Below are 26,286 nucleotides of genomic sequence, written 5' to 3'. Positions count from 1 at the left end.
CTTGAACTGACCTGAATGATTCACCTTTGGGTACATTCTATTAGATATACCAACCACTAAGAACATAAACATGTGATTACAATGTGCAAAAATGCTTAAAAGAAGATGCCCTCCATGAAAACTGAGCTTCAGTGTAGCTGATTTCTGACTCAAAACTGTGAGTTAACACATCAGAACAGGGTCCGGGGCAAAGGACGTGCTAAGGGCTTCGTTTATATTTGCTCACTTGATGGTCACAACAACACCATGAGGCGTGTACTAAGATTGCTTCCATTGCACCGATGATCTGAGAAGTTAAGTGACTTACCCAACACTGGACAGCCAGTAAGTAGAATTGAATTCAAACCCAGGCATTTTTGTTCTCAAATCTGTGCTCTCACTTCAATTAATGTGGATCTCATTTTAATCCATACTTAATCCTAAAATATGGTTGCCAAATTTAACAAATAGAAATGCAGGATGCCTAATTAAATGTGAATTATTTGGGACATACTTGTACTAAAAGATTGTTTTTATCTGAAATTCAAAGCTAACTGAGCATTCTGTATTTTTTTTAGGCAAACCTACCCAAGAGGCAGGAGAGCACGTGCTTAATTAAGAACATAGACTCTAGGTCCAAATTCCAACTCTGCCATTGATCAGGAGTGTGATATGGAGCAAGTTTCTTAATCCTCTTACTCTCAGCTTACTCCTCTGTTAAATGGGGCTGATAAATTTACCTAATGGGACTGATTTGAGGATTAAATGAATTAATGCATATAAAGCCTTAGAACTGTGCCTGGCCATATTGTAAGCACTAAATAAATATTAGTTGCTGTTAATATTACTCCTAACCCCTTCCTCACCGAAGCCTCACATGAAAACTCAACACAACCCAAAGGAGTCCCTGAATTCATTGTGTCCTCTTCCCAGTAACTTCTAATTGCTCGCTTACCTCCTTATTAAAATACTCCTTTAAAGGGTAGCGACTTCTCACACTAACATAGGGAGGTAGTGCTAACTGATCTAGAAAACATTAGGGACTTCGGAAAGCTTCATTTGAATGTGTTTGGCTTTCCCTAAAACTGCCTATTGAAGTTGTTCAACTTGCTTTCATTATAATGAAATGGGTAGTTTTCTTTTTCGGGGACACGTAACTTCTCTTTCTGAACTTCTCTTTCTGAACGAACCACAGACTGCGTATCCATATAAGCAGGTTTAGGGTCCCAGGACCTGGGACTTGCAGTGCTTGAAACCTGGAAAGTTCTGGGAGGACCAGGACGAGCCGACCACCTGGTCTGCATCGCTAGATTATCTCAGGATCCTTTATAGCATAGAGAACAACTGAAGCCTCACCCAGCCACTCTCGGAAGCAAAAATGTAAGGGAGAAAACTCTCTCCGTGGCTTCTGGAGCCAGGGAGGAGCTCTGGAATCTAGGTCCTCCATACTTAATGTGTTGTCCTCGAGCCAAGAATCCAGCCATCCACTGAGAGTTTGTTAGAACAGCAGAATCTCGGGCCCCACTCGAAACTCGACATTTGCATATTGACAAGATGGAGTGAGTCATATGCACAATAAAGTTTGATCTAGGCCATCTCTAGAATTTCCCCCACCTCCCCAAGATGTCTGACGGTCATGGAGCCCTCTGTCATCCCTGGACATTCTGAGCTGTGAAATCTCCTTGGTCAAGACCTGTGGGCCCGGTCTCCATCCCCAAATAACCACCCTGAATTCTGATGCCTCCCCTGGTGGCACAGTCAGTCCATTGTTCTGTAGTACTTGGAAAAGCCCATCACGTCCTTTTTTCCCTATTCTCCCCAGCACGCTAAGCGCTTCCAATGTTTTCAACTAGGCTTTGTAATAGGGTTCCTATCTGGTCTTACCTCAGAACTCACTATTCCCTCCTTTTCAATTTGATATAAACCCAACCTGTTTCCTTTTCCCCAAATAATTTTGGACCATCTGGTGCTTCGATAACAACCAAGAGCTCCTGGAGAGGATGCTCCATGCTGCCAAGCACATTCGGAAGCCAACGTGGCAATTTTTCCTATTAGCAGCATACTTACCTTGCACTGGCCTCTTGCAGTTTCTGAGAACAAGGCTCTGTGCCACCCCTCGTCTGTGGACTCTCTCTCCACCAGCGCTGCCACGGAGGACCACGTCTCCATGGGAGGATGGGCAGCAAGGAAGGCCCTTCGGGTCATCGAGCACGTGGAACAAGGTAAACCCAGCCAGTCTGGGACGGCGAGCCTCACTGATAAACGACTACATCTGCGATCCTCAACGTAGGATCCCTGCTGGAGGATCCCTACCGGCAGCATCGGCATCACCTGGGAACTTGTTAGAAGGGCAGATTCTTAGGCCCAGCCCCAGACCTGCTAAATCAGAAACTCTAGAGAAGAGAGCAGAACCATCTGGGTTTAACAAGTCTTCCCGGTGATTCTGAAGCTCGCTGAAAATTAAGAACCACACCTGCTGTCTAAGCAGGTTCACTGGTTGACTTAATTTTTTAAACAATTGAAAACATATTCAAAAGTGGAGAGATTAGTACCATGAACCCTCCTGTACTCTGACTCTACAGCACATTTGCTTCTTTTTTTTTTTTAAAGATTTTACTTATTTGACAGAGAGAGAGAGATAGCGAGAGAGGGAACACAAGCAGGGGGAGTGGGAGAGGGAGAAGCAGGCTTCCCGCGGAGCAGGGAGCCCGATGTGGGGCTCGATCCCAGGACCCCGGGATCATGACCTGAGCTGAAGGCAGACGCTTAACGACTGAGCCACCCAGGCGCCCCTACTTCATTTTTTTCCTTGACTTTTCTTATTTTCCTTGACTTTTCTTATTTTCATGCAAATTCCATGACATTATTTTCTTCCCTTAAATATGAATGCTTTTTTTTATCCACCATGATGCCATTATCATATCAAACAAAAATCAACAGTAAGTCTTGGCATCACCGTTGAATACATATTCAAAATTTCACAATTATCTCAATGCCTGTAGAGTGGGTTTGCTCAAATCTGGATTCAAGGCCCACATTTTAAATTTGGTGGTCAAAGTTTCAAGCTTCTTTTCATCTAGAACAGTTCCCTCTCCCTCTTTTTTCTTCATGCCATTGACTAGTTAAAAAGACAGGTCAGTCTTCTGTTAGAGACTGGCATTCTGGATTTACCTTTTAGCCTCCTCGTGGTGTTACTCTTAACTTGCTCTCTGCATGTTATCTCTGTCCCCTGCATTTCCCGGTTGTTGTAGAAGACTTAACAAGATTCAGATCCATATCTTTCAGGAGATGGTTTCTAGGGTGGAGCTGTATTAGGCCAGCCTCTCCCTGCCTTCTTGATTACTGCTTGTTTGTTTTTTTAAAGACGAACTGCCTTCCTTTAAGCATTGTTATCTAAGCTACTAAGTTTTTGCAGCTGTATCCGAAGCCGTTGGATGACAAAAGAATATCACTACAGTAATGCCCCCCCTTATGGGGGCTGGGAGGATGTTCCAAGACCCCCAGTGGATGCCTGATACCACGGGTAGTACCAAGCCCTTTATATACCATGTTTTTTCCTATACATACATACCATGATAAAGTTTGATTTATAAATCAGGCACAGTAAGAGAGTAACAAGAATAACTAATCAAATAGAACAATTTTAACAATATATTGAAATATGTTAGGTGAATGTGAACTCTCTCAAAATACCTTACTGTACTTTACTCACCCTTCTTGTGACGATGTGGGACGACAGAATGCTTACGGGGTAAGATGAAGTGAGGAGAATGATGCAGGTGTTGTGAGGTAACGTTAGGCTACTCTTGACTTTCTGATGATTTGTCAGAAAGAGGAAAATGATGAATCATTAGAAGGCTCGCCTGCTTCCAGACCGTGGTTGATTGTGAGCAACCAAAATAGCAGAAGGCGAAACAGCAGATAAGCAAGGACTAAGGTATTTTAAGGTACATGTGGGAGAGTTAAGTGCTCTTATTATTGAGATATAATTTACATACCACACAATCACCCATTTAAATTGTACACTTCAGTTGTTATTAGTATATTCACAGAGTTGTGCAATCACTACCACAAATCAATCTTAGAACATTTTTATCCCCAAAAGAAACCTTGCACCCTTGACCTATCATTCTCCCATTCTCCCTACCCCACCCTGCCCCCAGGCTTAGGCACCCATGGATGTACTTTCGCTTTCTGTGGATTTGCCTATTCTGGACATTTCGTATAAATGTCATACAATATATGGTCTGTTGTAACTGGCTTCTTCCAGTCAGCATAATGTGTTCAAGGTTCATCCATGTTGTAGCATGTGTCAGAATTTCATTCCTTTTTTATGGCCAAATAATACTCCATTGTATGGCTATACCACATTTTGTTTATCCATTCATCAGGCAAGGAATGTTTGGGTTTTGTCCACTTTTTGGCTAATATGAACACTGCTGCTGTGGACATCTGTGTACAAGTTTTTGTGCAGATGTATATTTTCATTTCTCTAAAGTGGAATTGCTGGGTCATATGGTAACTTATGTTCATCTTTTTGAGGAACTGCCAGACTGTTTTCCAAAGTGGCTCTACCATGTTACATGCTTATCAGCAGTGTTTGAGAGTTCTGATTTTTCCACATCCTCACCAACACTTGTTTTTATTATCTGCCTACCAAGGTGTGTTCCTCATGTCCCCATTGAACATGTTGCTCTGGCCAAAAGCTTAAGGAGTCACACTTGTCAGTTCTCAGATCTTCTATCCAATTCATCAGCAAATCAACCTTACCATCAAAAGACTCCAAATCAAGGCTCCGTCATCGCCTTTTGACTGGTCTCCTTGTTTTCACTACTGTTCTTCTACAGTCACCACATATGATAACTAGGGTGAGGTTCTTAAAATGTAATTTTGACCACATCATGTTCCTGCTGAAAATATGCCAATTACTTACTTCTACTCAAAACAAAATCCAGCCCCCTTCCTGTAGCCTACAAGGATCATGCGTGATCTGGCTTCTGGCTCTTACTGACACCTCTCTCCATTCCATTCCCTACACTAGAACCGTGGTGTTATTCTTGTACCCGCCAAGGACACATCCCTACCTCAGCCCCTGTGTCCTTGCTGGCCCCTCTGCCTGTAACACTGTTCCCCTAGGCCTTCACGCAGTTCACTTTTTCACTCCACCTTGGTAGCTGTGCAGATTTCATCTCAGATGTCTTCCCAGTACACCCCGGCTAAACTTCTTGAAGTTTCCAATTCCTTATGCATAAAGTGAGGGGACTGCACTAGAAGATGTGAAGTTTCTTCCAGGTCCAAAATGGATTCCATTACTTCATCCCCTCCCATGGTGACCTGTCTGTACTCACCAGAGTTTGGAGTGTGCTTCATAAATTTTAAGAAGTCAAATGTTTTTTTTTTTAAAGATTTTATTTATTTATTTGCGAGAGAGAGAATGAGAGACAGAGAGCACGAGAGGGAGGAGGGTCTCAGAGGGAGAAGCAGACTCCCCGCCGAGCAGGGAGCCCGACGCGGGACTCGATCCCGGGACTCCAGGATCATGACCTGAGCCGAAGGCAGTCGCTTAACCGACTGAGCCACCCAGGCGCCCAGAAGTCAAATGTTTTTAATACTCCATTTCAGTTGACCACGTAAATGGTTTGATCAACTTGAAGCTTCTAAATTATTTTCTTGGCAAATAATGGAATCCAAATGTACAGAAATTTAGATTTCAGTATTCAAAGTTGATAGCAAGGTATGGTACATTTAATAAGAGTTCTTAACTAGGGGGGAAAAAAACATGTAAAGACTGTTTTATCAAGAAACCTAAAGTTGGCAAGATACCCATTTCTACAATTTCAGTTTTAGTGGGCTTGGGAGCCTCTGAGTTTGAAGGCTTGAAAGGAACATTATAGAATTATCCAGCTCAACAGAAGAGTTGCTCATTCACTGACTCCTCAGTCCTTTGATGAAAGTCTATGTGCCAGGTATTTCAGGCCAAAGGGAAACAGCAAGACTAAAAACAAATGGACATTTACACAAAGGTAGAAATAGGACACAGATGCCATCGATCTTGACCAAACGAAGGAAGAAGGAGAGAACTAAGACATTTACCTGGATAGCACTGCCCTTCTCAACATTAAAGATACAGCCAAGGGGGTAGAAAAGCAAATTTTAAATGGTAACCAAATACCAAGGCAGCTTCATTTTACCAATAGACAGAGAACCGGCCACCTCTGAGTTGGCTAGAGTTGGCTGTCAACTTCCATGTGAGTGACATCCCCGCAGCATGAAATCAGCTTCAAACAGCTGTACCCTCCACCTTTCTCGTAGTGCTGGCCATCGAGCTTCTTGCAGCCTGCCAGGGCATAGAGTTTCTACGCCCCCTGAGAACAACCACTCCTCTGGAGAAGGTCTATGACCTGGTGCGCTCTGTTGTAAGGTAAAGTCCAACAGGTCCCTGGATGTGACATCATTTCAGAACTGTGAACCCTGGCAGCAGTTCATGTTTGGCTGATAGTTTGATGTGCTTTCTCGGTAGGCCCTGGATAAAAGATCGCTTCATGGCTCCAGACATTGAGGCTGCTCACAGGCTGCTTGTAGAGCAGAAGGTAAGTTGGCCACTTGGCTTACTTCTTAGTTTTGGGTCATTATGGGAAAGCCAAGTGGGAGTGGGGACTGAAGAAATATTGTCTTACTCTCTTGTTTCCTGTCTATTCCTTGGACGTGAACAAAAAGGAACTTAAGCAACTTCCAAGGCAACTAAAACGCTATTTGATAAACTCTTAAGTGTCCCATGTTGCATCCAAAGATTGACTATCTAGCGATTAGAAACTGAAATGACTTTAAATGGAGTGTGGGACAGGTATTCATGAGGAGAAAATGCTATGAAAGGTTAATGAATCCCCTTCACCAACAATACTCTCTTTCGTTCAAAAGCATGTTCTCTTTCCGTGATGCTATCTCCACCACCTCCAACTGGCCCAATGACTAAACAGACCTGAACACAAAACAAAGGCCCAGGGTTTTACTTCAAAGGTCTGTGGGTCTGTCTAGCGCTGTGGTTTGTCCTACCCCATCACCCTGGGTGAGATACGGGTTCTCTTTACTGCTTATTTCCTCTGGCTTCATTGACCATAGATTTATCCAACAGAGTCAGATGCCTCATAGGCGGACTCATTTTTTAAATATATTTTTTAAAGTTCTTTGACCTTTTGTTGTAATTTGTGGATATCATGTTCTCTAGAATTTCTTGATTTCCCTTGGAACCATTGCTCTGCTCTTGCGGAACAATTTTTCCCTTTGATCTTCACACCTGTCATTCCTAAGTTGTGCCCTACACCCATTGAGGGGAAGCCCCTCATGTGCCAACTTTGGTGCTGGTAGAGAGGTGTGTGAGGGGTTAGCCTTTTTTATTAATTAAAATATACCTGACATATAACATTATATTTGTTTCAGGAGTACAACAGAATGATTTGATATCTGTGTATTTTGCAAAACGATCACCACACTAAGTCTAGTTAACATCTGTACATAGTTATAATTTCTTTCTTCTTGTGATGAGAACTTTTAAGATCTACTCTCTTAGTAACTTCCAAATATGCAATACAGTCTTATTAACTCTAGTCCCCCTGTTGCATATTCTATCCCCAGGACTTGTTTATTTTAAAACTGGAGGTTTAGTCTCAAATAAATAAATAAAATCTTTAGGGCGCCTGGGTGGCTCAGTTGGTTAAAACTGGAGGTTTGTACCTTTTGACCCCATGTACCCGTATCGCTCACCCTCTGCCCCCCACCTCCGGCAGCCGTCAGTCTGTTCTCTGTGTCTCTGAGTTCGTTTGTTGTTGCTGCTGCTGCTATTTAGATTCCACATACCATACAGATCGCACAGTCTCTGTCTTTCTCTGACTCATTTCACTTAGCATACTGCCCTCACAGCATTCAGGTTGTCACAAATGCCAAGAGTTCCTTCTTCTTTATGATTGAATAATACACACATTGTCTTTATCCGTTCATCTGTTACTGAAACCCAAATTCGGCTGCCAGTCCCTTGAAAGACCAATATTCAAGAGATGGGTTTTGGTGGGAAAGGAATATGAGCTCTATTCAGGAGGTCGGCCACCTGGGGAGAAGAGCCCACTCCCGGTTTCTGCCAGGCACAGAGATATTTAAAGGGCTTAATCAGCTAAGGGAGTACAGCGGTCTGTGACATTTCTTACCGACGTGCAGACTTGATGATGTCAGCTACAGAGTTATCTTGGTCCTTGGCGGTTGTGCAAGAAGTTCTAGTTTTTTGGTGCCCAGGGGTGGGGGTCAGTTGAGCAAGGAGATTTGGTTCCTTGGTACCCAGAGGTGGCACAAGAGTGTTCTGTTCTTTCTGCAAAGGAGGGCAAGAGCTACACATGTGCAAAGGGAAAGGAGAATCATTTATGTGTGTGACCTTAAAAAAGAAAAACATTTGGATAAAGATTGCTGGGCTAATCAGAAAGCCAAGGCGGCTTCCAACAGACTTGCCGGCCTCTAGGGCCTGGGAAAGTTCTGGTCCTTCCTTCCCCAAGGCCAGAGGTCTGCAAATCTCAAAGAAAGTCAGTTAATGCTGTTACAATCAAGGGCCTTAGGTCAGCAAGCAAGAAGTGTGTTACCTCGACTCAGGTTAACGCTTAAGACGGGCTGGAGCGCTACTCTACATCCGTCAGTGGACACTCAGGGGCTTTCGCGTCTGGCTGTTCGTAAATAAAGCAGCAACGACCATGGAGGCGCAGGGGTCTTTTCGAGGAAGTTAGCCTTTGCAAGGATACACTTTCTAAGGTAATACAAAAGGATAGGAAATGCTCCTTGGTTGTTAGCAGCAAGCTGATAAAAAGCAGCTGTCAATCAAAACCAGGACCTGAACCTGAGAAGACTCGATGCCTGAAAGAGAATAGGCTGGTGGGTGGAGCTACAGAGCAAACAAGGGTCTGAAGCGCTGCTTCTCAAACCGTCTTGTGCATTTGAATCTCCTGGGGGTCTGGTTCCAGGGAAGGCTGATGCCGCTGGCCCACAGGTCACACCGGGAGCAGTAAGAGTGCAAGGAAATAGAGCACCTGGGTGGCTCAGCCGGTTACACGTCTGCCTTCGGCTCAGGTCGTGATCCCGGGGTCCTGGGATCGAGTCCCGCGTCAGGCTCCCTGCTCAGCAGAGAGTCTGCTTCTTCCTCTGCCCCTCCCCCAGCTCGTGCATGTGCGTGCTCTCTCTTTCTCGCTCTCTCTCTCAAAAATAAGTAAATAAAATAAAATAAATTTTTAAAAAGAGTGTAAGAAGTAGAGCACATGCGCCATGGAGACCCAGCAAACGAGGAAATCCACTGCCCTATTCAAAGCTTGTTCTAGAAAACGCACATTCATACCTTTGAGCAACTTTCCTTAATTCCGTCCACACTGAATTGTCCAGGTTTTATTTGTGTGTTGGCTTGTTTTGCTTCCGAAGAGTAAGCAGCTGAAAACCTCCCAGGTAACTTTAGAAAGGCTTTGGACTTTGTATTTTAAAAGCTGCTAATGCAACCAAAGACTAATGGACACAGATCGTGTGTCAAATGGCTCATAATGAAAGCAAGCAAACAGCTGCTACGTGCCTACTCCGCCCTAGACGTTTTGATCGGATAAAGCTGATGCTTACTGGCATGTGAGAACAATGTCATCAACATTCTGACTCTGTTTTATCCTTCTCAGGTTTGGGAGGTCGCTGCACCATATATTGAAAAATACAGAATGGAACATATTCCAGAATCCAGACCTGTTTCTCCAACAGCCTTTTCACTGGAATTTCTACATAAGAAATCCATCAAAATTCCAGAGTCCGAGGATCTTTAATGGGCTTTGTCATAGATTAGCAGCTCAGGTCCTTGGTTGAACAGCAAGCAATATCATGCTGAAGAAGAGGCCTGAGGACTTTCTTAAGTAGATCAATCCATTATTTTGTTCAGTTCTGCTAAAACCTCCTTTGCTTAGGCTGGTGACAGCATTAAATTTGCTCACTCTAGCACTGTGTTCTTGTTGACCTGGTTTGAGACACAGAAGCTGTTTTCAGATTATAGGAGTTTTCTTTCTTCCTTAACAGTATCAACAGGCCACAGGCCATTTAACATTATTTGAATTTGAAACAGATTGATGATATTCTTTTCCAAAAACATTAGACTTTTGTGAATCTCTTTTTTTTTTATGGTTTGAAAAGCTCTCCACTAGATAACTGTGGCTGTTTGAATTATACCACGATATGATGAATGTTCCTTACGAGGCTTTGATCAACAACTTCTGAAGTCATAATTTGTCCTGAAGCTTCTCTTCTATTAATTGCATCAGAGTATAGTCAATAGGTCCAACGAGGTTTTGTGTAAAGGAGTTTTGCTATTGGAGTGGCCCTTACTGATATTTATCAAATATCACTATACATCTCAAAAAAAAAAAATCTCAGATGCTTAAGCTGGAGTTAGAGGTTAGTATTATTACCTTCTTACTATGTGTTAGTACTTTATTCACAGTCCTTTAACAACCCTGCATTAAGAAGCCTCCTGTCCCACAGATAAGGAATCTTATGTTCAAAGGTAACCACCCCCTTCTCTGTAATGGTAATCCTTAAAAGGAGGAATTATTGACAAAGGTCGATGGGGCCCTGGGATGTGTTACCCAATCTGTTTTTTCCTCAAAAAAGAAGGCAAAGGGCCGTCCGGGATCATCTGGATGAAAGACAGGTTGGAGGAGCTCTTGGCTTCCCAAGGCTAACTGTGACTTCGCACCTACGTGTGCAAGGGCGTGCAAGGCACTCCAAGGGCGGGAGCCTGGGCCCACGGCTCTAATACATCTACGGTAGCCCGAGGAAAGAACAGACACACTTGCCAGCTTGCTGACCCGCTTCCAGCCTGAAATGGGTTCAACGGTGTATTTCACAGTAGGGTTTCCCTCCTTAGCTGGCACCCCGTCCCCAGGAAAAGGTGGAGACCGAAGTGAAAACCGCTGCCTACAGAGATTCGGTGACCGAAAGTGGGCCGAGGAGCCTGTCTACCGAAAAGCCCTTCTGGGGACGCTGTCCTTTGCTAAAGTGTCAACAGGCACGAATGAGGTTTCTTCGTGCTTAGCCACGAAGCCCAGTCGAGCCAGTAAACCCAGCGGTCTGGTGGCGGCTCTTCCCAGCAGTCTGGGGAGGACTGGATCCCCACGGGCCTCTGCGGTCTTCCGGGGCACTTTCTGATTGAGTCTTCGAGACAGCTCTCTGACAAACAGATTATCACATGCCTCCAAGAGAATGTCAAGGTAAACGTGGAATAAACCATGTCTCAGTTGTCTTACGTCGTCACACTGGTCTTAGTTTTTTTATAACAGAGTTGAGCGCCTCTTCAGGGAAAGCCTATTCTGGCTGCAGTTAATCAGGTGTCTGAAAGGTTTGGTCAGTGAATATTAGCACATCGCCGCGTGTCGTTAGAAAGTGTGGTTGATTCCGCTCTCCTTCCCGTGGAGTAGCAGCAAGGACTGGAGGCATCTCGATGTCCTCCCAGCAGGCTCACCCGGGCTTCTCCCCCTGCCGTCTCAGGGCAGCCAGAGGGCGAGCCCCACAGCATGAGGGCTGATATACTTCTACAACGCCCACACTTGCTAATGTCCTGTTGGCCAAAGCAAGTCACCCTTTCCAGCTCAAGCCAGTCTGGGAGAGGAATACTCAATGGCATTGGCATGTGGTTTGCGGTCCGTTACTGAAACAATCTACCACGTATGTAAAATCAAACACAGAACCTGAAAAATTCGAGACACTTTTCATTACTACTTTAAACTTTAGTCTTATCTTTGTGTCTGGTCACTGGATTATTATCGTTTTATTAAACCTTCTCATTATCTCATGACTAGCATGGTCATTTTGCCTTTTGGGGGTTATTTGGTTAAAGGTATTAATTTATTAAATGTAAACATTAGAAATACACCAAAAATCAAAGCCAAGAAATGTGTTTCAGCCCGCAGCGTAGGCCTCGTGAGTTACAAGGTGTCGCGTTCCCTTTGCTTAGTGATCAGTGCCAATGAGACAGAGGCGACTTTTCCTGGAGGCTCTGAGAAAATGTTTTCTCTCCCGAGAGCCACAGTAGCCAGGCTTTCTCATGCACCTGTTTGAGGTGAGCGAGGAGGAGGCATAGAGCACCCAGGGCTGTTGACAGCCCGCCCAACCCACGGGGGAAGCTGGCCTTGGGGTGATGCCAAAGCAGAGGGAAGGAAGGAATCTGAGTCTTCAGCATTATTGAGCTGCTGGAAAAACCCGCCCTGAAGCCTGTCCTTCTGGTGAATTTCCAAGGGTGAGCTAATATACGTCCTCATTTCTACAAGCCGATTTTAGTCAGATTTTGAAATCCATAACTGTTGGCATCTTCCCTCCCTCAGCTCTTTCTGAGGTGCCGTACTGGTACATCAATATCCCATGCAGGCCTGTATTCAAAGACTTCATCTAGTTGGGAACGTGAAATGGCCATTACTGTGGCAAGCGTGTGTCCCAGAGGAAAGCACCATATAACCACAGCACCTTTGGATCATCAGGGAGGCTGCCTGGAAGAGGTGACTGAGCTGGGTTTTGAGTGTTGGCAGTCAGAGAAGGGAGGAAAAAGGAGAAATGTAAGCTAAACGTCAATGTCAGAAGACATCTGTGCCAGGAAACCAATTCTCCATTTGTCCATTTCTATCATTAAATAAATGGTGGCCAAGATGGCCCTGGTCTTCGCCCTCATAGCTTATAGCTTAGGTAGGCAGTAGGGCCAGAGGATTAAACAAACAATGGCAATGTGCAAGGAGGAAGATGGGAAGATTGGGACGTAAGTAGAGGCCAGATCATCAGCAAGAGCATGGGAATTCATGTTAATGGCACAGGAGGGGAAACAAAACTACCAGCACAGGACACCTCAGATCTCGAGGGTGGGTGAGCCAGGACGGATTGCCGTGGCTTATTGGTGGTTTCTACACTCTGGGCGCCTGGTTTCTGATGGCTGCAGCAGCTGTAATAGAACCACTTGGAAAAGATGTGCCTTCGTATTTTGGAATAACTTTCCACCGGATAAAAATCTAAGGGGCTGGCATCGACTTTATCCTTTAACTGTTTACTGTAATGAAGACCAAGATGCTCATGCTTGGGGGGAGATCTGGCAAAAACAATTTAAATTTTAAAAGTACTGTGTTTCACCAGACTTCCTTTTAGGAGAACGCGCTTTTAATACGCCCTGGCTTTGGCTCTACTTTTGAAAGTCCGTCTTACCGCCCTAATTGGATTGTAAATTCCCCGAAGGCAGGACCCTGTCTAGCACTAGAATTTCAGAGATGGAGGGAATCCAACCTCTACAGATAAAGAGTTCAAGAAGAAATCAAAGGCCAGATGTCAAGCCGCAGATGTGTGTTTCTTCCAGCATGCCACGTGGCCTCACCTTTCTCCCATGGCATCTGGCGCGTGCACCCTCAATTCAGTGGGGGTGATACTGCGCACAGTGAGGCAAAAATTGGTTCTTGGGATGCGGAAGAACTTGCATATTATGATGGTTTGTGGTCTTTTTCCAGAGCTCAACCCTATCTGATAAAATCTTATTCTGTAGGGAGAAATTTAAGTTTTCTCCTGGTGGGGGGGTGGCCTGATAACTTTAAAAGGTTGAGAAAAGGGGCGCCTGGGTGGCTCAGTTGGTTAAGCCACTGCCTTCAGCTCAGGTCATGATCCTGGAGTCCCGGGATCGAGTCCCGCATCGGGCTCCCTGCTCGGCGGGGAGTCTGCTTCTCCCTCTGACCCTCCCCCTTCTCATGCTCTGTCTCTCTATCTCATTCTCTCTCTCAAATAAATAAATAAAATCTTTAAAAAAAAAAATAAAAGGTTGAGAAAAGAAACACTGATCTAGCCCAATGGGGAGCACACAGTAAGGGTCTTCACATCTCACTTAACTGCCCGTTGTCAGAGCTTTCCACCTGGACTTCTAGCACCCGATACCTCCTACTCTCTCCACCAAAGGACTGGTTCAAGGTATCTTGCCAGAGTCCACTCATACAACACATGTTTGAGTGCCTACTGTGTACGCTAAAACCAGATTAATTTTTTTCTACAATACTCTTGTCCTGGTCCTAACTTGTTCAGACATTTTCAGTGGCTTTTCCTGACTTGAAGAATGAGGTTCCTATTAGTGAGGGTGACATTCAAAGCCTTGTGAAATCTGACCCAGCCCTAGCTCCCCAAGGAGCTAGGAGGGTTCATAGATGATCTTCTGAACACTTCATAATGTTTCATCCTGGAGCCTCTCTCTCTCATCAAAATCCTTCCAACCCCCAAAGTGAAGAAGGGCAGCCCACCTCTCCACTCAACCATGGAACTGTTTCTTTGGTTTTACTTTTCCAGTGTATTCCCCCATGAGCATCATCCTTTGGCATTATATTAAGGAATTCATATGCTCTTTTCAATCCACAAAACAAGTATTTTCCTTAACACTGCCTTCCTGGGTTGGCCTACTTAGTGTGTTTTAATTAAGTAATTTTCACTGTGACTACCAGTATGTTTGTACATTCATGAATTCATTTACTAATCACCTGCTATGAACCAGTCACCACATTTAGATCCTGGCGCATGAGGAGGGCCCTGCCCTCTACTAACTTACATTCTAAAGGGAAAGAGAGTTAAGCCACAGTGCCATGAAGGACGGGCACACGGTAGGGGAGGGACTAGCTCTGATTTCCCACATAGAGAAGAGCGGGAAAGCAGTCCAGGTAGAGGGAACAGTGCTGCAAAGCCTGGAACAGCAAAAGCAAACGGTGTTTTGAGGCACAGTGTGAAAGCCGGTGTGGCTAGGGTCTAGACCGCAGACTGCGGCACTTCTCAGACTTTAACAGGTGTACAAATAACCTGGCCGCTGGTTAAGACACAGATTCTGATTCAGCAGGTCTGGGGTGGGGCCGAGGTTCTCATTTCTAGCAAGCTCCCAAGTTGCAAGGGCTTACAGGACACTGGCCTAGGAGGACTAAGCCTGTTCTGGGTGGGTATCTTCTTCTCCTTTCATCTGAAAAAGACATTAATGCTATTTGTTTAAAGTGAATGTCTCCTAGAGGGAGAATAAGATGCACTTCACCTTCTTATTCCATTGGTATAGAGATAGACTTCTGTGTTTGAACGGACCTCGTATTTAGTTTTAGCCTTTATATCTATTGCCTGCATCCCAAACTCCTACAATTGAGTAGGTGCTTGGTCACAGGGGAGGGCGACCATGCACCTCCCACACCCCCTCAAGACTCCTTACCCAAGCATATGAGGGACAAAGCTCCGATGACCCCATGTTACTGGACAGTGACAGCAATGTGCACTGTCACCCATAACCTCTCAACAAGGAGTATTTGATTTGATTTAAACGGAATACAGTTAAGCCTCATTGATTCAGCCATTTTTAACATGAAATGGGTGATAATTTGGTTAATCTTTACTTCTCAAATCATTTATTCATAAATAGGACAAAGTTTAATAATACCATTGTGATTATAAGGATGATTAAACATTGAAAAACATTTCAAGTAAATTCATATGGCTTTAGAAACACCTATTTATATCATCATCCACAATTTCTTTATGTGTAATTATGTAATTTGTTCATTTCCTAAGAAGCTGTAATAGGTAATACCACCAATCTACTTCCGGGGCTGGAAACAACAATAATAGTGACAATACATATTTATTGAGAGCTTTAAAAATTTTGTTATACATTTGTAAGGTGAATAATCAAACTCTTAAAAATGATTTTTAAAAATTACATTATCAGATTTGGTCCAAATGCATCCATTCTAGGAAGGCCCCCGTCCCCATGTATAAAATGACGAGTCTTGAACTCTGCTGTGAAGCACTACTCCTGGAGTCAAGAAGAAATTAGAAATAGAAGGACACCCTACCTCAGGGGACACCCATGCATTTGAAGAGCTTATAGAAAGGCAACCTGTGTGGGAAAAGGACAAACCAGCTGCTTATAATAGAAGGCTACATTTGCTTAATTGGGGGCATATCACTTGGATTTCTCACCATCCCATAGTTTAAAAACTGAAACTTGAAAAGCACAAACAAAATGGGAGTTTCAAGCCATGTCTACCTAACTGCCAATTGCTTTTCCCCACAAAGGCATTCTGATGATACTCTACCATATTAATCTTCAAAATATTTGTAATAAATCTCTGTGAAATGATTTAATGTTCTGAGATTATGATCCAATTGATTTACCTGCTTATATGTCCAGGTGCACATGTTAAATTAAAAGAAATTAATGACTTGGTTTTTTTCAAGTGGATTAACAAAGCACTGAAATATATGTAAGTGACATCACTCTGGTAAATTACTATGGTATTTTAACTTTTACTGCAACTGCATTGACTTATATAGCCGAAAGGTCTTCTCTTTCCTTTCAGATCTTTCATTTTTTATAGACGACTTTTCCTTTAGCTACAACATATTCAATTAATTCATGATGGCCTCCAAACTGGTAAATCAAATGTTCCCATCTAGAAAGAAATCAAATGTACTTTAATGCATACAAGCCAAAATGATCACTTTGTCAATAAATGCTAATTTAGAAATACATTCTCTAAAAATTTCTTTATACCCTGTCATTGATATTCGGGCTTTTTAAAAAAATAGTAGATTACTATGATAACTAACCTGTGACTTAAATATTCTTTAATGGTATTGTTGAAGTATTTGACCTTAAAATATTTGATCCGATTAAGCGATATACAAAAGGCGCCCCAGCATTATTTTCTTTCTTTTTTTTTTTTTAAGATTTTATTTATTCATTCAAGACACACAGAGAGAGAGAGAGAGAGCACGAGCAGGGGGAGAGGCAGAGGGAGAAGCAGGCTCCCCGCTGAGCCAGGAGCTGGACATGGGGCTCGATCCCAGGACCCCGGGATCATGACCCGAGCCGAAGGCAGATGCTTAACCATCTGAGCCACCCAGGCGCCCCAGCATTATTTTCAATAGAGTGAAGAGTAGAATTACAGAGTCGCTTTCTTCAGTTGAATTTGAGGACCAAAGAATGCAGTAGACCTGCTGGGGTCAAGGATTTATGACTTCCAGATTTAGAAAAATAAGACTCAAATTGTTACATCGGAGACCCAGCTGGCAGCCGACTGTGTGTGAGTAACACGAACCCAGGAGCAGGAAAACGGAAACAAGGCTTTTGGGATCTGGTAGGAGTGAGAAGCCAGAGAGGTAATGAATCAGACGCGGGTGACCAGCCGGAGTTGGAACATGCACGGTCCAGCACCAGCCGTAGGTCAGAATTCCAGCAGAAAAACAAGAACACAAGCCAGGGGGCACGAGTCCAAAGTCCGGGTAAACAGAACAGAAACCTGGAGATCTAGGACAGATGGAAGACAGATGAAGAGACCGGAGAAGCTGGTCTGTCTACCCTGTGTGGTTTAGGACTCGTGGGGAGACTTGCTGGTTAGAAAGGGGTGAGGATAAAGGAGATTGGGGAGCTTCTGGGCCGACACAGAGCCAGATGCTAATATTGAGCAGAAAAGCCATTTAAACCCAGCCTACATATTACAAGGGGCACAACATAAAATAGCTCCGTTGGGAGAACACTCGCCTGGACGAATTGATGATAATGAGATCTCCCTGTTTGCCAACTTCCAGAGATCCATGTGTGTGCGATTTTCCCAGGGCATAAGCTGCGTTGATGGTGGCAGCGGCCAAGGCTTCAGCCATGGACATTCTCATGTTCACGCAGGCCAGGTGCATGACCACCGGCTAAGGCAGGGAAGAACCGTATTCGAGGAAAGGAACAGAATGGTAACTGCTACTCAACACAGCACAACCAATAATGGAAATTAAATGTCTGGGAGGAACTGGCTAAACTGGTACGAGAACATTTTAATTTACGTGTAAAGATTCTTATGCTTTGTTAAAGATTTCTCTATTAGAGAGATTACCACCCCCACCCCCGGGTATTGAGGATTTATTTACAACTTTTCAAGACCACTGGCTATGTAAGATGAAAGCCCACCTCCATGCTTATTTACTAAAACTTCTTTGAGCTTGTGTTATCCTCCAAGACCGGAATGAGTTATCATCAAACCACAACGCCCATGGCTGCATCAAAAAAATTACGCAGATAGAACTTTCTCTCCTCTCTCTATGCCTAGAGGCATTCGTGTGGCACAGAACTATCCGATGACCCTGCTGTCTGCACTTTTTTTCCTGTTTCACAAGAAAATCGTTTCTTAGATCTTTGGTACATTTTAACAGTTAGTGAACTATTTTTAAATTATTCATACGCGTGGCGGAAGACGATTTCTCTCCTTAGAAAGTCACATTAAAAATAATTACCATTGAAAAGCAATATGCATTCGGGTTGAAATCGCTGCCCAAAGCAACGATTACCCCTTCATCCAACATCTTCCTAGCGCGAGGCTGCTTCAGTCTAAGAGGAGGGGAAAAGAAAGGAAGATGTCAGTCTTTGGAAGCAGAGCTTCTGCAGATTAGGTATTCGGAATGGAAGCCAACTTAAGATATCCAACCCCTCTGTGTTCTGGAAGAAGAAAGAGACACTCAAGGTTAAGTGATGAGTGGTGAAGTCAGGTGGAACCCAGGACGCCTGATTTTTATCTCTGCTTTTGAAATGACTTGCCCATGACTAATTTCTTTAATTTGGGAGTGTTTATTTTAGCATTTTTTTTTTTTAATTTTAGCAATCTTTATATACTTTCAGAGATTCTTGCTAAGGAAGAAAAATATAACTTAGTTTTTTTTCAAATGTAACACACTTTTTTTTTGACTCCCAAATATAAACAATGAGGTTAAAATAATGCTATTTTTATTAACTTCCATTTTGCAATTTTTTTTTTTATTCATCTCTCTCCCCCTCCTTGGGGGTGGGGAAGGGTCTCAAACATTTTTGGTAGGCCCTTTAAAGTCTTGAAGCCTAAGAATCTAATACATAAAATGTCTGTGCTTCTTCCTGGGTTGCGTGTCTCCTTAATCTCCTTGGCAAAATATTGTTCTTTAGGACATGACTCAAAAGTTATGTCAGGGATAAACAGAGCCAAACACTAGCTAAAGGGGTGAAGACAGACTGTATTCAGTAATAACTACTGCAAAAGGGAAAGGGTCCAGTGTGGTCTGGACTCAATTTTGATTTGTGCAGTGGTAACTGGGCATTTTAAAGAAAGAAAGAGGAAGTCGGGAGGAAAAAGGGGCGGGTCCTTGAGAAGACAATCCTGGGTGGTAGAAGATTTATATCTTAAAGGAGCAGAGAAAGGATTTATAATTGCAATTACAACTGCAATTTGTAAAGTAACTGCTCTAAGAGGAAGTCCAGGGGCCTATCTGCCAATCAGTGGGTTTTGCTGGAACAAACAGTAAATTCCCCTGGCAGGCTGGGCTTTCTCAGGCAGGCATTGTAAGGGGGCCTGGGTCATCCTAGGCAGACAGCCCTGAGCTTTCAGAAACTATGCTAGTGTTTATTCAAGGCTCACAGTGTTGGGGGGAGGGGAATAGATGAAAGCCGTTGTCTGAGAGTCTACAGGTTTATAGGCCAAAATGGAGGCCCTCGAAACATTCACGGTCGATGACTGACAATTGGCAGGCCTACCTAAGATAATGTTCCTCAACCAGGACAATGTATGAGAGGAGGCAGGTGAAGCAGGGATAAGAGTGAGGAAAGGTAGAACTTAAAATCTCCCCACAGTTCATTCTTTTTTTTTTTTTTTTTTAAGATTTTCTTTATTTATTTGAGAGAGAGCATGAGAGGGGAAGAGAGGGAGAAGCAGGCTCCCAGCTGAGCAAGAAGCCCATCTCGGGGCTCAATCCCAGGACCCTGAGATCATGACCTGAGCTGAAGGCAGACACTTAACCCACTGAGCCACCCAGGCGCCCCTCCCTCCCACAGTTCATTCTGACGGCCTCGCCTCCCCTCCCCTTCCAGAGATATTTAAGGAGGAAAAAAAAAAAAGTGAGGCTGTAGACGTATCAAAGGAGTTCCAGAAAAACTGAGGTAAATGTATCCTGAATAAATTTAAACAGTATACACAAAGATGCGTACAATAATGATTAAAGGAAGTGGCATAAGGCCACTGTTATTCCAGAAATGAGAGTCAAGAGAATTCAGGGCCCGGCAGAGGGCCCGGCAGGGAGCCCTGCAGGTTGCTCCTGTTGGAGAGCTCAGAAAAATAGCGGAACAGAGAAGCCAGAGAGAAAAGTGGGAACTTCTCTGCAATGTTTCCTGTTGTCCAAATTGTATGGTCAACCCATCCCGCGGTGAGCACAGATGGCCGCCGCCTCTGGCGTAGGGACAAAGTTCGGGCTTTTATTGCTGAGCCGCCCTTCACAGTGCAAGTCTCAGATTTTTGCTCCATCTTTAAGAGATTCAAGGGGACATAAAGGAACCCTTTTTTGTCAAACATTATTCCTTGGGTGATGGAAAATTAACCAGATTAAGTATTGATTGATGACTTTGATTGATGACTACTGAGACTTGCTGGAAATGCCAAGATTCCAAGAATGGTTATTGATTGGTATTTCCTGGTTGCAATCTACATTATGTCTACTCTTTAAATTAAGAGAACAGTAATAATAAGAGAAATGTATAATATTACCCCTATGTGTATAACATCATAATATATTTGAGAAAAGTACTGCAATATTCCTCTCTTCTCTCTTATAAAAGTTACTTGAAGGCGCCTGGGTGGCTCAGTCAGTGAGCGTCCGCTCTTGATATCGGCTCAGGTCATGATCTCATGGTGGTGAGATCGAGCCCCCTGTCAGGCTCCGCACTGGACGTGAACAATCTTTGGATATTCTCTCCGTCTCCCTCTGCCCCCAGCTCACGCGAACTTGGGAGCGCCCTCACTCCCCCCCCCTATAAATAAATAAATAAATAAATAAATAAATAAGTTACTTGTAGCCTGGCTTTTCCATCCCTGAGGCAGAGTGTCTCAACCTTGTCACAGTTCGTAATTGTGGCCGGATAATTCTTAGGCAGGATAATTCTTTGTGGTGGGAGGTGGTTCTGTGCGCTGTGGGACCTTTAGCGGCTCGAGCCTCTACCTACTAGATGCCAGTAGCGCCCCCTGGTGGCGACAACCAAACCGCAGTCATAAAGATGGGCTCTGGACTGGGTGTATTCAATCCATAGAGGGCAAACAGCAAAACTCCTGGGAAGATTTCACAAAACATACTTAGACGTCTCCTCCTTCCTCCCACCCCCGGGGATTTATGAGGACTGTGGGACCCACTTGCGTCCTCTTAGTAAAAAACAGCTCCTTCAGATTCTGAACACTGCTTGATATCCCTAACATCTGATGCATGTTTTTTAAAGTAGAAAGCCTATTTCATTATTTCTAGTCATAAAAGTAATGCATATTGATTTTTTAATTGGCAAATTCCAAAAATGAGGGGAAAAAAAAAAGAAAGAGAAAGGTCCACTCTTCCCAATAATCTCCCTACTCAACGGCCATTTGGGTCTAAGCGCTTTCCTGGACCTCACTCCAGAACTGGCATCTTCCATGAGCTCGGTTTTCCTGATCTGCATTTTTAAGGAATGTGGAAGGGCAATGAAATAAGACTTAGGCCTCTGGGTCTGTGTCCTCGTGGCTGTCACCCCCCAGGGCAGCTCACCTCAGCATGTAGGCCGTGGTGGGCAGAAGGATGGCCGAGCACCTGGCCATAGCCATGGCAACGATGCCCTCATCGCTCGCTTCTTCCAGGTGACTGATCGCCTGGGCTCCCAGCTCAGCCCCGAGCTAAACGGAATGGGCAGAGAGAAAGGTTTCACCAACAGCAACAACAATCAACAAAGGGCCAGAACATTGGTTTCCCTGCAAAACTAAGCAGCACTCTTTGTCATTAAAATGGGTTGGCAACTGCCTCTGCCCAGCGCAAGCCCCCAGAGGGGTAAAAGGTTTGTGATGGACATTCATTTGAAAATTAGCTCGTGTGCTACTTCAAAAACTATCCTTAAATCCAAGTGCTTACTGGGGCGCCTGGGTGGCTCAGTCATTAAGCATCTGCCTTCGGCTCAGGTCATGATCCCAGGGCCCTGGGATCGAGCCCCGCATTGGGCTCCCTGCTCGGCAGGAAGCCTGCTTCTCCCACTCCCGCTCCCCCTGCTTGTGTTCCTGCTGTCGCTATCTCTCTCTCTGTAAAATAAATAAATTTTAAAAAATCTTAAGAAAATAAGTCTGGGCTCAGCTGTTAGAATAAAACCAGGAGGAGGTAATGCTATGATGATAATGAGAACATGGCATTAAAGTGGGTTTCTTCTCAGCGTGACACATTTACACACACACACACACACACACACACAGTGCCCCAGGCTGAAAGGTGATTCTGTTAAGCATTCCAAGGAAAGGGAAAGGAGACTCATTGTTGACCTTAGCCCGTGGCCCAGGGAGGCAGCGATGCCCACACCAGGGCAGGAGGGAGCCGGCCCCTCGTCAGCAGCTAGCTCGGGTCTAAGAGCATTCTGGTTTGGTGCTCTCGGGAGTTGGATGCTCCACAGACTCTGGTCCCCAGGCAAGCTTCCTTCTAACCTTGGAATCACCTTCACTTTCCCAAACTCGATTTGGTCATCCCAGGTATTGACCTCTGTTTAATTCACCGGTTCACTCTCTACAACCAGAAGTATCTTGTTGACCACCTAGTTCACATTCATTCAACAAACATTCCACAAATATTTACTCACTAAAGGCCCCCTGTCTACCAGGCACTGTGCTAACCTTCAGGGATAAGGCTGTGGAGGCACAGGGACAGTCCAGGAGGGATCTCAGAGACAATTTGAACATGGTGGGACAGGCACAGGGAGGGACTGTAACTCATTCTTGGAGAGGTTTGGAAAGGATGCCAGAGAAGTGGTAGCTAAGAGGAAACACGGAGCGGAGTTAGAGTTAGCCAGGCAAGGGGTGTTCGGATGAGAGGAGGCACATCCAGAGGCGTGGGGTATCGGGTGTCCTAACACTATTTATGGTGGCTGGCCATGGTCAAGAGGGCAGGGGAAGGGACGGGGGAGGAGAGAAAGAGGAAGATGGGAGGCAAGCAAGAGCTAGATCGGGGTAAGCCTATGGCTGTGGAGTTTGAAATTTGTCCTGCCAGCCCGGGTGAGCCTTTCAGTGCTTTCCAGCACCAGAGAGGAAGAGAAGATGCGCGGAGGGCAGGGATTCAAGTGCGGACAAGCTTGGACACAGGGAGAAGAGCTGTTGCAGGAGTCCAGCTGAGAGCCGCTGCTGGTGGTCTGAACTAGGCGGTGGGGGGAAGAGAAGTGGACCTAGACAGACTCAGCAGGCAAACCTGGAAGCCTTGCTTGTTAACTGAAATGTGACAGGGGAGGGGGTGAGGAGACAAAGTGACGTCCAAGTTTTTCTCTTAGGCAATCCGTACATAATGGGGTCATTCACTGGGCAGGAAACACAGGACCAGATCTGGAAGCGATATTAAGAGATCACATTGGACGTGTTGTGGTGGAGAAACGTGTGGAGTGTCCACATCTGGTTTATGCCCCAAGGGCAGTTGTTTATTTCACTCTAGGGCTTAGAGAGACATCTCGACTCACAACTGCGGGGGCTGTGTCTGTCTTATTCACTGCTGAATTCTCAGTGCCTGGCACATAGCACACACTCAAATATTTGTTGAAAGCATGAATAAATGAATCTGAGCAAGACGCAGAGATCAGAAGAGCATCCTGGACTATTAACGGTACGCTCTAGCAACGTTCCCCTGGACGCTGCCACAGACCCCAGGAGCTACATGTGCAACTCGCCGACTCTGCCAGTGTGGCTTTGTGTGCCAACCAAAATAGGGCACGGATTTGCTAAACAAGATCACAAAAGTGCTTCTTTTTCTACTAATCCCACCAGCCGGCGATCATACAAGTCAATGAGCAGCAAAAAAGTAAATTTCTAACAGAGGTCCGGGATTCCAAGGCTCTACCGGACCGATCCACACATTGTTCAAACAAATTTCCCCATTCTCTGTCTTTTCAGAAGGCTACTCCCACCTCTGAACAAACTAATTAAGTTTTCCATAGCATGAGTGTTGACAAAGGAAAAGCAAAAGGTCAACCACACCTCGGCAGCCTTCATCGGGTGCAGCTCATCCCCATGGAAGTTAATCTGTAATCCCATCTCTTTTCCACTTTGAAGAATCCTTCTGGTGGAGCCGAGATCAAAGACGCCCTCCTCACAGAACACATCTATATTGTCCACATGGATTTCCCCACTTCTGCCAAGCTCCTTCAGCTGCGGGAGGTGGCTATTGATGATTTCATCAGCAGCCTCCGGAGCAGTCTTTCCTCTGGGGGAAGAACATGAGATTACATGGGGGGAAGTTTTTTTTTTTTAATTAAAGAAAGGGTTTTCTGGCACTCGAAGAATCTCACAAACTATGGGCAGATGACCTCAAGCCTCAAGAAGGTAGAGAAATAATCAAAGCAATAACTCAAGAGTCTTAACAATGAGGACACAGCAGAGATGTTGGCAAGACTTCTGTAGGCACTGACTGTGCAGAGACTCAAAGGCTCATCCATTTCTGGCCCAGCCGTGTTGCCTTCAAGAATGTCAGCAAGGCCAGCCGGCTGAAAAACGGAATCTGCTTGCCAAGGACACTTAGAGGGCATCCTGGATTTTTCCCTAACAACACAACTGTGTGCTCCTTAGCTGGGCCCTCGTGATCACTCTGCCTTTTTCTTCTTCCACACTGTTTCTAGAAGCATCTGCCTAAGGCTTCTTGTCTCACCATTTGGAACTATGGGGAAAGAGGATTGTGGGAGGCCCTGAAATTCTAAGATTCTGCGGTAGTTATAGATCAGAAAGGGCTCGGCTTTTGAAGTCAAATAGACACAGAGCTCTCCTACTTGCTGGCTATGTAACTTTGGACACGTCATGTAGCCATCATTTGGCATCCTCTGAGCTGCAGACTGTATCGCTGGAGATCAAGACACAGACCTCAGAGACTCACTGGCAGATGGAGAAAATTTCTGTAAAACTTTAGTCCTGTATTTGGCACACGGAAGTCTCTCGCTCAGCAAAAACCATTTTGGTGGGAAGACAGAAGTGAACCGTGAGGAGACAGGCGCTCACATGTGTTGTTCCTAATTCTCAAGACAATCATACAGAATTATGTGTTATTTAGCTATTTTACAGATGTTCAAAAAAGTTGAGTGATGCCCTCAAAATCATGCAGTGGGAAAGTAGCAAAGCTGGATTCAAACCCAGGTCTGGTATGGCTCCAAAGCCTAAGACTTCTCTACCATGTTACACTGCTATCATCCACCTTATGTTCCGTTTGAAAAAAAAAAAATGTTTTCTATAGATGGATGTCCCAAAAGTCTCAGTGCAGTTTTTTTTTTTTTTCAAAGATTTTACTTATTTATTTGACAGAGAGAGACACAGCGAGAGAGGGAACACAAGCAGGGGGAGTGGGAGAGGGAGAAGCAGGCCTCCCGCGGAGCAGGGAGCCCGATGCGGGGCTCGATCCCAGGACCCTGGGACCATGACCTGAGCCGAAGGCAGACGCTTAACCGACTGAGCCACCCAGGCACCCCTCAGTGCAGTTTTAAGTTTTAATAATTTCAGAAGTACAAATGCTAAAAATGTACAAAAACATCATTGGAAATATTAAGTATTTATGTTTCTTTTCTACTTAATTAATTTTGTGAATTTTTAATAATAAATTTGTTAATTTTTTATTTTCTCTGATTGAAAATGGTAAACAAAAAATTAACATTAAACTTATTTTTCAAATTGCGTGAAACTAAATAAATGTATAAATATATGTTATGAAACTTTCAAATAATTTCTGTAAGCCTGTAGCACTTATGTATCTAAGTTATCAAAACTCAAAACGGCACTAAGACTTTGCCCTGTTAATTTTCAAGTCCTGGATTTTTTTTTTAAGATTTTATTTATTTATTTGAGAGAGAGAGAGAGAATAAGAGCAGGGGAAGGGAGAAGCAGATTCCCTGCTGAGCAGGGAGCCGGATTAGGGGTTAGATCCCAGGATGCTGGGATCATGACCTGAGCCAAAGGCAGCCACTTAACCGACTGAGCCACCCAGGTGCCCCCAAGTCCTAGATTTCTTTTGAAACTTTTAGTTCTGGAACTGTGGGCCTTTGGCTCTAGAAATTCCAGGACAGATAAGATGCAGATGCAGATGCAGAAAGGACAGAATTCTCTACAAGAAAGCTATATAGGAGAAACTTTAAATAAAAGGAAATCTAAAAAACATTTACAAGAAAACAAACATGTTTGCTGCTAAACAAACATGAACGAAAATAAAAACTATTCTGAGTCATCTTGACTTAAAGATTTGATCTATCTCCTACAGAGT

At 44.3% G+C, this 26,286-nt stretch overlaps 2 protein-coding genes and 1 long non-coding RNA gene across 10 annotated transcripts in view; 1 reads left to right on the top strand and 2 right to left on the bottom strand.

The window, feature by feature from the left end:
• The window catches only part of LOC145721385 (uncharacterized), a 73,678-nt gene extending 70,367 nt beyond the window's left edge, over positions 1 to 3,311 (bottom strand). The window contains exon 1 of the long non-coding RNA XR_014145057.1: positions 3,151 to 3,311. This is a non-coding gene — a long non-coding RNA (uncharacterized LOC145721385). The remainder of the gene's footprint in view (positions 1 to 3,150) is intronic.
• Positions 1 to 11,824, top strand: part of HAL (histidine ammonia-lyase) — a 26,436-nt gene extending 14,612 nt beyond the window's left edge. For 2 of the 6 annotated variants that reach the window (XM_081819074.1, XM_081819076.1), the window contains 4 exons: positions 2,067 to 2,201; positions 6,292 to 6,400; positions 6,479 to 6,569; positions 9,666 to 11,824. In XM_081819074.1, coding sequence (XP_081675200.1) covers positions 2,067 to 2,201; positions 6,292 to 6,400; positions 6,479 to 6,569; positions 9,666 to 9,806 — 476 coding nt within the window. In that variant the 3' untranslated portion in view covers positions 9,807 to 11,824. The remainder of the gene's footprint in view (positions 1 to 2,066; positions 2,202 to 6,291; positions 6,401 to 6,478; positions 6,570 to 9,665) is intronic. The other 4 variants (XM_081819075.1, XR_014145038.1, XM_081819078.1 and 1 more) reach the window with 4 other exon arrangements.
• AMDHD1 (amidohydrolase domain containing 1) overlaps positions 1 to 26,286 on the bottom strand; it is a 204,059-nt gene that overhangs the window by 171,574 nt on the left and 6,199 nt on the right. The window contains exons 5-9 of one of the 3 annotated variants that reach the window (XM_006741893.3): positions 24,027 to 24,252; positions 21,583 to 21,707; positions 18,295 to 18,388; positions 17,555 to 17,715; positions 15,631 to 16,463 (exon numbers count right to left, since the gene is read on the bottom strand). In XM_006741893.3, coding sequence (XP_006741956.2) covers positions 16,376 to 16,463; positions 17,555 to 17,715; positions 18,295 to 18,388; positions 21,583 to 21,707; positions 24,027 to 24,252 — 694 coding nt within the window. In that variant the 3' untranslated portion in view covers positions 15,631 to 16,375. Of the gene's footprint in view, positions 1 to 15,630; positions 16,464 to 17,545; positions 17,716 to 18,294; positions 18,389 to 20,863; positions 21,120 to 21,582; positions 21,708 to 24,026; positions 24,253 to 26,286 lie in introns of those variants that run through there. The other 2 variants (XM_081819085.1, XR_014145039.1) reach the window with 2 other exon arrangements.

This window comes from Leptonychotes weddellii, chromosome 5 (assembly GCF_054177405.1).
Source record: "Leptonychotes weddellii isolate Sample4059 chromosome 5, ASM5417740v2, whole genome shotgun sequence".
NCBI lineage: Eukaryota > Metazoa > Chordata > Mammalia > Carnivora > Phocidae > Leptonychotes > Leptonychotes weddellii.
Note: the sequence above shows the minus strand (reverse complement) of the source record. Positions and strands in the feature narration are given on the sequence as shown.